Raw genomic sequence first — 11589 nt, forward strand, 5'->3', positions numbered from 1 at the left:
AGAAACACCTTGAAGAAGCAAAAAGTGATATCTTGCAAAACTGGTCTGACGAATACTATACGCATTAATCGAATATATTAGAAATACAAACCTATTGAAAAAATCTATAAAAATAGAGAAATTAAATGAAAAGTAACACATCGTTTACCTGTGGATTATTTTTGTGCTGTCATAATTAAAGGGAACTAACTCTCTAAACTTCCGGTAATATTTAGCTTTGACGTCACAGCATCACAATGATCACAGCAAATTTCGTTTTTTCTGCTTAACAGGGATTATAATCTCCTAGTTCATTTTCGTTAAGTTCAGATCAGATAGATTTAACAGAGAAGAATCGAGAAATACATCAGAAGATATTTGATACAACAGAATGAGTGAGCTCACTCCTGATGAGGTAGAAAATGATGGTTTTCAAATGAAATTTTGGGTTGAAAAATGTCAACAACTTGGTTGGGCCAAACAATGATGTCGATGATATCATCTGTTTTGCGTATATTTTTTATCGTATATCCCACAAGTATAAATTAAACTAATCTTAGATTCGTCTAAGAAAGGTTTTGTTATTGCTTTTTTCTTTGCCAAATTCTTTACCTTTTCTCAATGGAACATTAATAAATGCTGAAGTCTGGTACTGGGTTGCCTTGTAGTTGTATCTAGGTTAATGAGTAACAGCTGATGGTAATTACAGCATACAATGATGGCTCTGGGTCATAAATAATTAGAGTTCATGTCCCATTGGAGTTGGAGATCCTTTCAAAAATGATGGAACAACTCACTTTGTGTTGAATTTTAATGATCAGATTTTATGTGAATTTTTTTCAAATAATCTTAAGGAAATATTTTGTGTAAGAAGATAAAGAGACATCAGTAAAATTCAATTAAAACACAAACGTGCAAATACCTTGTACATAAAGAGCCTGAATTAACTATTAACAGGCTGGTTATTAATTGACTAATACATGCACACAGTGTTTACTGGCATTAAATATATTTAGTGTGTTAATTCCTTGACACTCATGTTTCACTTTCAAATCTCTAAACTCTTTTAAACTAACTTCACATACATTGCTCTATCACTAGAGGTTACGCCTACATGCCTGTGCCTGTGCTTTCGTAACATTGCTTAACCTAATATTCCTATGTACAGATATCTGTGTACAACTTACCTTGGATATTTATTTTTATTTTTAGATTCGGAGAAGAAGGTTGGCTCGTTTAGGCGGTGGGAGCCAGCCCTCAACTCCACAGAGTTCTGGTAATAATGATGCAAGCTCATCCACTGCTGGTCCTTCCACTGGACCCCCTACTACTCCTCTTTCATCTCGAAATCCACCAAGTAAGTTGGCTCAAATATCTAATATTTACTCAATGGGATAAAACGGATAAAATTTAATAAGGGTGGATTTGTTAACTAAAAATTAAAATACAGTGAACTCCCTAAAAGGGTTATATAGTCAGCTTGGCACCAAACCAAAATGTCCCTAAATTTGGTCGAAATGGCACTCTCAAAAAGGTCAAAATTTCCCTTGGAAAAAGTCAAAATGGTTCATTGTAAAAGTCAAATTGGTATCAAAATAATATTTTTATATTAATATAAATAAGTTGACTATAACCCTCTTTAAATAAAAGTGGTAAAATGGCACAATTCTTATAGATTTCTCTATTACTAAACTGCAAGGCATTGGCAGCTTTAGAAATAGTGATGTCATAAAACGCTATGTTTTAGTGGAATTGCAAGAACCACAGACATATGATTGAATACATGGAAGATATATTTCTCTACAATAAGGTGTTTATTTTACTTTGATGGTGTTCCCAATAAGCTTACACATAAAAAATATAGAAAACTTCTTCCCATGCCATGTAAGATTTCATTTCATCAATTCTGTGTATTTGTTTTCTCTAGGTAGTTTAGAAATCGAGTCCCAGACGTCCAGTATGGAAACAGATGGACCTAGTTCTAGCTTAGATACAGTCGTCATGGAATCACAACCTCAATCTTCTAGTCAAACTATGGAATTAGATTCCGAATGTATGGAGAAAAGGTCAGAGAGTTTTGAAAATATACTGTAAAGACCATTTTTTTTAGAAACACCTGATGGTACTATTATTTGGAGGAGTCCACAACTATACAACTTTTTTTTCCATTTGAATGACAGTCGGATTGATTTTCAAGTTCAAATGATGACTTTTTGCCTGTTCCTGTAAATCCTGAATTGAAAGAAACCTGAGAGGTTGAGCCCTGTTGTCAGCACAATATAAGCTAATTTAATTTCTGATTTTGAAGACACTTGGTATTGAAACAGAGATGCCAACTTAAAGTCTGTTTGATTGGTAACTTTAAGCAAACCGGAAACTGGTTAACAGATTAATTTTGCATAGTAAATATTCCATTTCCAGTAAAATTTGTGCTGATATCGCAGTTTCAGATTATTAGCAACTGGAAAAATATGGCTCTTCTAAATGTAGAAATATATTCCTGTTTCAGTAGTCAGCCAAGTCAGATGGACGTAGATTCAGGAATAGAAAACATGGAAACAGAGGAGAGTGATTCAAGACCTGAAGCAAAACGTCACAGGGTTCGTTCATTTTTTGATCCTCCTTCCATATGAAAAGATATAAAATGGAGTTATATGTCTAGCTTTTTTTGCACCTGATTGGGCGAGGTCAAGTAACGTCATGCAGTGTACAATGAGGGAAATTTTGTAAAGACGGCAGCACTAGGCTATTTTTAATAATGGCAAGTTCTAAGCTGTTGTTAGACATTTATTTAAAGGTTTTTGTTATGTTGTATCCAGGATACTAGTTATGGATCAGAAGCAACCGAAGACCAGATGTTGAATGCTGTGAGTCGTATATTCGTGGTGTCCTGGAAAGAAGAGTCTACCAGTGATACGTTACATCTTCCAGACATCTCATCCTGTATCCAACAACAACAAGGTATTGTCTTAACTCAAATACTTTCATTTGGTAGTGTTAGGGTGTTTCAAGAATAGAATTCCCATGTAGGTTGAGAAGAGGAGAAGCTGTACCCTGACAAACAGTGGTAGAACCAACAGTTGTCGCATATTTACCAATGATTCAACTTATCACAAAGTTATGATTTTTTTGACGATATAGACATGCAATATGATTGGTCAATATTACTATCTCAATGACATTAACCAATCACAGTTATTTTTACTGTGTATTCACCATTATCATTTCTTGTGTGAGGTTCGAGAGATTCAGAAATTTGGAGCCTGTTTCTCCTGCATATAACTGAAAAAAATCATATCCTTTTTGTTAGGTGCTATTTCTACAGTAGTTATTTTGAGGACCATCCTTATTACCTGTAATTTGGCAGTTTTTCTAGCTATGTTTTCTTACCTATTCTAGGATGTGTCAATTTCCGAAATGTTATAAACCAGATATTGATGGAAGTTTTAATGAAGATACAAGATGGTTCTGAAAATCCCTTGTTGACCTTACGACCTGTGACCCCGGTCGTGTCACCGATGAAAAACTACAGTGGTAGCCCCAGAAGGTAAGTGATTACTCTCTGACTACATTGAGCTTTGAATTGAAATTCTTCTCTTGTTTCATAAATATTTAAATTAAAATTTTAAGGTATGCCAATTGAAATAGACACACTTCCCTCCTATAAAATTCACATGAAAATGACCCTGCTTTTAGGACCGAAAATTCCCCTCTGTAAAATCATGTTTAAAAATGATAACTTTTTCAGTGGTTGACATTTTTATCGACCCACAAACAATCTAAGACTCTCAGTAGTATTTTGTGGTTGATGTTTCAATTGATCTGGAAATGATTGTCAAACTTCAATTCATAAAACAGGGTATATCCTTGGTACCCAACCTTTTTGACTCTCTACTTTCCATGTTGATTTTGCTTGCCGTGATAACAAAATGAAGAACCAGGGCTGAAAGGTTTTCAGATACCCCCTGTCATGTCCTTGTTCGCCAGAAACAGAACTATTCTGTTGTTTACTGTGTGAATTCAATACATTAGTTTTTTTGTCAATGGTTATCTACAGAAATTATAGGAATTTAAGTTAAATTTTGATCCTACTCTTCTGCACCTGTTTGGGCTAGAGAAGGGAGAAATAGTCAATTTAAAAATGCTAATTGGAATACTGTGAGAGAATCTTTATTTCTAATTTTCTTGTATTTTAGTATAAGTCCAATGCAGCTGACCCCCGACGTACCGAAACGAGAGTTTATATCCCGATGTGAGCCATTAGTATGTAAAGAAGTAGATATGATTAATTATTTATTAGATTCGTATGAACGTGTCAGTATAGAAGAACGTACAGCTCCTAAGGTACCATCAATGATTTATAAACTTTTATCAAGGTGGCGTTCCTCAAAAAATCTTAAGATAGGAGTTAGTCTAGTAACAAGAGTTTAGTTATACTGTAAACAAGAGATATACAAATGACAAATATTTCTTTGGACCTTGGCTGGAGACAATCATAAGAAGTGGAAAAACCATCACTGGTTAAAGTTTAATGCAACGTTTCGACATGTTTCCCCCGTCGTCCTCAGGCACATAATGAGAAGAATTGATGCGCAAACTATATACATACATGTTTGAATTAGTTTACTCTCACTTATTTCAAGCTTGTTTATGAGTTGGTTTTTGCCACATCTCCATATTGATGACAAATAAAGTCTTTGAATGGCATTTAGCTAAGATATTTTATCTTGCAAGGAACGAGAAAAATTTGGTCTATTGACAATTTGACACATGTACAAATACAGAAACTTAGAACTAACATCATTGGCCTTAATCTCTCAACTAACATAAAATACAACCAATTTTATTGAATTGACTGGATAATAAGAATTAGATTTTAAAATTGATTTCATGATAGACCAAAACAATGACTGGAATATTTAAAATCTTTTCAATGAGAAGGTCTCAGGTCTGTATTAGTTGTATATTATCACTATGATATTTTATGTTAACAGAGAACTAGTATACCACCAATGAGTGAAGTGTTATCTATAGCTAGAAATCAGTGTATTCTACTAACATCATTAGTATTACAAGGTACTTTTACTGAACAAAGGTAGGTAGTTATTCTTATTTTACACTTCAATTATAAATATAATATAACTCATTATGTAGTGATCAGTTTCACATTTTATAAGTTTAGTAATCTGCATTATCTCTTCAACAAGATGCCACCTATGACATGATTCTACCTTGTTTCACTTTATCAGGTACACCTTATGTTAGGGACTGAGATAATAAATGTTTCTGATGTCACATGACTCTAAACAAAACAATCAACAGGTTTTGAATGATATTGCGTGAATCCAACATGACTCTGACAGCCAGTGTTTATGGAAGTCTTGGCGAGAATAGGATTCAGAGATTTGCATGAATTTTTAGGTCTGTGAGTAGGTAAAATTCATATACTGAGCTTAAAACTATTTATAATGTCACATGATTTTCAAACCAACCAATCAACAGGCTTTGACAAACGGTTTGTTTTGTAAATTATATGAATGAATATTTTTTATGAATATGGATAACTTCTCTTGTATCAAAAAGGTTGTTTATCTTTGTTTCTGTAAAATATTAATTTGATGAATATCTATTTTATTTCAGATCTCAAATTATTGGAACATCACATCTCCTGCCATATTTAATGTCTCACAACCTACCTCGTGGATTCCTACCAGAACTCGTTCAAACTGTCTGTGTCGAGGGAGAAGGCTTCTCTAGGGTAAGTACAAATAGAATATCTAAGTTTTGTAGTATCTTAATTTTTGTAATTCCTAATTTTTTGTTATAAATCCAAATTTTTGTAATTCACAGCTCACCGTCCAAATTTGACTCGTCATTTTAAGATACTCTATGATATATAGAAAAGACATCTATAGAAATAGTCAGTAAAATTCCTAGTTTGAAGTATTATGTGATTTTTGTACATTTCTAGTACTTCTGAAGACTATTAACATATATTCAAGACTAAATTCAACTCCCCTTTAATTTTTTGTTCGATATATAAGTTTTTGTATTTCATTCAAAACCAACAGTTTATGTGGATTTCTCACATGTTAACAATGAAAAATGGCAATATATGACAATTTAGAGTCTAGAATATTGTATCAAATTATTTTTTTAACACTCATACCTGTAAATTTTATGCTGGCAACAGGTGTTCATGTTGAGAGTCTAGAAAATACACATTAATTATTCTTTCACTATTCAAATTGAATAATATGATAGTATGATGACGCCTGATGCAGAATTTCATCATTGCACACTGCAGGACATCAGATTTCAGTATTCCTTTCTGATGCATAAAAGTGCTTCTCAAATATCCATACAATTCTATTATTCAAATTTGATATATTTTATTTTTCTAGGTATTTAGTCCATTACTACAGTCATTACACCGTATGATGCAGACTGTTTATTTAGATACTGATGATTATCGAGAACCCCTGGCTATCCTGGCAGAATTATGTGAGATCAAATCAGGCAATTCCAGGCCTATTTGTAAATTGGTAAGTATTCTCTAGGTAGAATTTTAAATAATTTTGGACTTCTGGTTCCCATTTGTCTAAAATTCTTTAGGTTAATTTTATATTAATATATACCATACTTGAATGGAAATTGATTGTAATATTTTATTATGAAATTAGATTGGTATAAACCTGGTCATTTGATTCTCATAGGTGATTACTGCTTCTTTTGATTAATCTAGTTATTTTACACATCTGTAGAAGAATATGTGATATACACAAAATGACTCCCAATTCTTCAGCATCTGAGTTGATTAAAACTCTGTTTACCACCCCTTTCATAGTGATGGTACATTTTCAACCCTTAATCTTGTAATTATTCTTGTTTTTTTTTTCAGATAACACAACAGAGTAATTGGAACTATGCTCCGGTATCTAAAGCAACTGGGTTAGAAGTAGAGAAATTGTCATTCCTCGGCCCGTTCCTGGCTCTTTCAGTATTTGCTGAAGATAATGTAAGTTAAACCAAATTATCTCTATGTTTCAAGTTTCAGACTTTAGACGAATTTAGTGTAGCAGTCATCTAATTAAAAATTTTATTTAAAATTGAGTTTTATTATCCAATCAGATTACTGTATTTCTTAAAATCAGGATTTTTTTTTATAGTTTTTCAAGAATAAGGCCTTGGACATTTTATATTTGTAATCCAAATCAATAATGAAAGTTGTATTATAATACTTGTAGATTAAGGTAGTAGAGAAGTTTTTTGCTGGTCCACCCCAGATGTTACGAGCAGACACACTGAACGTAGCTTATCAATCATTACGACATAAACTGGAGTACGCTAGAGTAAGTAGATATTTAAATGTATCTCAATATTAAGACTGAATAACGTCAAACACATACCTTTTATTCCATGTATTATTCTAGCTCTACTCTGAGAATTCTGATTATCTTGGCTTCACACTTTAAAGATTCTCTGTCAGTGCCAATTGTCAATTTGTCTGTCAAGCCCCAAACAAGGTACAATTGTAGGACTTTATAAATAATAAAATGATTATCTGTTGATATCTGACCTTTTTAACATTTAATCAAAATGAACATTTTATAGTTCTGCTGATGTTTCTAAAAGTTAATCTTGGAGGGTATTTTTGTTATTCTAAGATATGATTCTAAACTTATTTGAATATTATAGACAGAACTACAGAAAATAATTCAGGGTATGTTAGTCAATATTACATGGATCATGATTGTTGCCTGTTCCTTTCAGGGTATAGTCTGCAAAAAACAAGATTCCTCATACTATACACTGTCATTGATCCTTTCAATTTATATTTTTCTCTCTTTTGATTATTATAGACAGAACTACATAAAATAATACATGCTATGTTGGTGAATATTGATACGAGAGATTCAGCTTTACAATACTTGGCTTCAGCTTTACAGAGAAACTCTACTCGATCTCAGTTACAGGTATTTATAACTCTTATTTCATCAAGTCATTTTTATATTCTGTGATCTTCAGTGTTTCTTTTTATTATATAGAAATTTGTACAAGCAAGACAATTCTGTCATTCAAAAATCTCGTCTAAAGAATGACAAAAACGGAAGTAAAGGTAGTATATTAGTGGAATCCTCAAAAGAGAAGTAGTGCCATTTTTTGTAATCTGCTAGATTCAAGATACATTAGCCACTCACCCAGTGATTAGTTCACCAACCTCAATGAGTTTGATATGTTTAAAAGTTTTTAAGTTGGTATTGAAAAGGATTGTGAAGAGGTTTTCTGACAACTCTGTGTATCATGGATACTGATAACTTTAAAATATCTGGAATCGTACGGAAGCCTTACTTATACTACTCATAGCTTATAATAATTCAAGATCTTCATACTAATTAGCAAAGGAATTCTTAGAATGGATAAAATAACAGCAAACTAATATTCTATTATATTGGCCTTGTAGGTTGATGAGAAACTGGTAGCTGGTGATGGTTTCATGTTAAATCTTCTCTCCATATTACAAAAATTATCTTTTAAAATAGTCATCAATAAGGTTAGTAAATAAATTATTGTCTTTTTTTAGTAATAGATTTGTCTAATGATATTATGTTTGATAATCATTAAAAGAATCTTAAAAGCTGTGTTGAATGGTCATATTTCAGATACAATTAGATATTTTCATCTGCTTAAGGTGTGTGTAAATTGTTTTAAAGCAATGAAACCTGAGAGAGATGATTACCGTATTGAAACAGAGACGTTATTTATAATATTTATTTATGATTAAGTTGTTCTATATTTAATTTTTTATTTTTAGGTCGACACATTTTATCCATTCCATCCCAACAGTTTAATGGATTTCTCCACAGAAACCTGTTTTAACTGCTCCACAGAAGATCTGAGCTCATGGAAAAACTCCCTCAGTAAGTTCACACTGTCAATGCAGACAGATAATGATATTATTGATTTTGATAATTAAATGTAAAGGAACTAGAAGCTATTTATAATACAATCAACAAAAACAAAAAAGAAAATTCTAACAAAATGAAATAAAAAGTTACAAGAAGGAAAATTTTCTAATTTGCCACCTGATTCTTCCTCTAAAGTGCTTATCTGAGTTCTTTATCTGTAAATCAGATTGCAAAAATAGTAGTAATGACTGCTCTGGTATTGTTTCTAGAGATTGTTATATGGAAGGGCCACAGAATTTTCAAGTCCGACAAACAGCAATAGGCATGTAAGAACCCAATAATAAGAAATTTGAAACTGAGGGTCATAGCCAGGGGGCTGGTCTTAGATCAATCTTAATAGAATCTTAAATCAATATATTAAATATTTTTATTTTTTCAGAAGAACAGACGCCTCCTCCATGGCAAGAACCAAAATTCCCTACCATGTGTTTCTTTATGACAATATACTGTCATCACCTGTCAATCATACCTATCATTGTTAAATATCTACGACGTATTCGTTTCGTTCGACAACTGTCACACAATATAGAGGAACTAGAAAGATTAAAATCTCAGTGGGAGAAAACACAGGCAGCTAGACGGAACCAAATATTGCTCAAAACCTGGAAGTCACAAATGCAGGTATAAAAATAAAAAAACAATTACTTCCAATTCGAAACCCAGAATCTTAATAACATATTGGCAAAATATTGTTAGCAGCTAACTTTTCATTTGAGGAAGTATATCAATCATAAATGAGAAAGCATTATAGAAAGTGAAATACGCTTATATTCTAAGTGACGAGTCCCAGCTGTCCATTAATCAGTAAAAATTTAATGAATTTTGTGTGACCAATAGTGATTATTGATAAGCCTGGTGTAGCTTATAGATTTTGTATTGACTGTGGATAATTTTGTAGACAGGTATCACTACAATATCAATAAGAATGTAGAGAAGTTATAGAATCGATGTATCTTTTAATGCAAAGATGTTTATCACTCCTGGATCTAAGAACAGGCTTTTGGCAACTCACCTTAAAATTGTAGCTTCTTTTTAGAATTTTGATCAGTTAGTGTTGATGATCAATGAAATATGCTCAAACCCGACTCGAATTCTGCTCTGGATCTTTTTTGTTAATTAGTTTCATATCAGATCTCATTGGTGAAAAAGTAGGACTTTTTAACTCCATTTCATTTAAATATTTAAAAAAAAAGATTGGCTTTCCTGAGTCTACAGAAGAGTAAACTATGCTGTTAGGGATCAGGCCCGGTTTATAAAAAAAACCTTAAGATAAAAATATGTTTAAGTGTGAAATATTGCATTCAGAAATTCCTTTCTTGCTACAAAAATTGATAAGATTTTGAGTAAAACGGGGCCCAGTTTTCTTTATAAAGTTGTTTAATACTGGCCCCTTTTTTACTCTTTTCAGCGTCTACAGAAGAGTAAGCTATGCTGTGATGCTGGAGTGTTAGATTCGTTGATGTTACAACGTTGTTTACAATATTATTCTCAAGTAGCTCATTATCTTCTTAATTTAGTCAATCTGGAACCTAGTAATAGGTAACTATATTACCATCATATCATTTCTTTCAACAGCTTTTTTCAATACATAGAACTTTTTGGTTACCCTGTCTAGCAGCTAGCTAGCTGTCTGTGATGTTGCCTCAATCAATTGGATATTGTGCCAGTCATATTTCTTTATGTAAATAATATATATTCACCAATATATTTCAATTATGAAGAGAATTTTGGAACGGGCTATTTTCCATTTGTCCATCTGTAATTATTTTTTTATCCCAGCACTCTTTCGTTAAGACCAATTCCCCTTATTATGGTACCATGATTCAGTTTATCCAAATATCATTTATGAAAGAAAACACTGTGGGAATATGTAATAGTGATGACAACACTCTGGTATCTAACCTTTTTAAATATTTTTAGTTCCAGATTACCAAACCTATCAGAAGTTTCCATGCAGTTCCGAGCATTACCAGAATATTCCTAGAAGATCTAACAGATTATATGTTATTTGTTTTACAGTGAGTAGAATTTTAATATCTTTATTCAAACATTGAGTCTAAAACCAGAAAATAACCAGATTTTTATTTTTACCCCACTGGAAATAAGTTTTGTAGGTCATTATTATTATAATTTTTATTATTATTATTATTATTATTATTATTATCATTATTATTATTATCATTATTATTATTATCATTATTATTATTATCATTATTATCATCATCATTATTATTATTATTATCATCATTATTATTATCATCATTATTATTATTATTGTCATCATTATTATTATCATCATTATCATTATTATCATTATTATTATTATTATCCTTATTATTATTATTATCATTATTATTATCATCATCATTATTATTATTATTATTATCATTATCATTATTATCATTATTATTATTATCATTATTATCATTATTATTATTATCATTATTATCATTATTATTGTCATCATTATTATTATTATTATCATTATTATGAATATTATCATTATTATTGTCATCATTATTTTCATTATTATTATTATCATTATTATTATTATTATTATTATTATCATCATTATTATATTATCATTATTTTCATTATCATCATTATTTTCATTATCATCATTATTTTCATTATCATCATT

At 31.3% G+C, this 11589-nt stretch overlaps 1 protein-coding gene across 1 annotated transcript; it reads left to right on the forward strand.

Moving 5' to 3' along the window:
• Positions 1–370: 370 nt before the first annotated feature.
• Positions 371–10932, forward strand: LOTGIDRAFT_174217 (hypothetical protein; the record flags this gene model as incomplete). The annotated part of the gene is made up of 18 exons (XM_009052546.1): positions 371–394; positions 1192–1336; positions 1907–2045; positions 2489–2579; positions 2799–2940; positions 3379–3526; positions 4176–4323; positions 4974–5074; positions 5620–5737; positions 6384–6524; positions 6881–6997; positions 7227–7331; positions 7842–7955; positions 8444–8533; positions 8795–8900; positions 9328–9569; positions 10357–10487; positions 10869–10932. 18 exons carry the CDS (start codon positions 371–373, stop codon positions 10930–10932), a joined length of 2166 nt encoding a protein of 721 aa, XP_009050794.1.
• Positions 10933–11589: the final 657 nt, after the last annotated feature.

The sequence above is a fragment of the Lottia gigantea genome (genome assembly GCF_000327385.1).
Source record: "Lottia gigantea unplaced genomic scaffold LOTGIsca_186, whole genome shotgun sequence".
NCBI lineage: Eukaryota > Metazoa > Mollusca > Gastropoda > Lottiidae > Lottia > Lottia gigantea.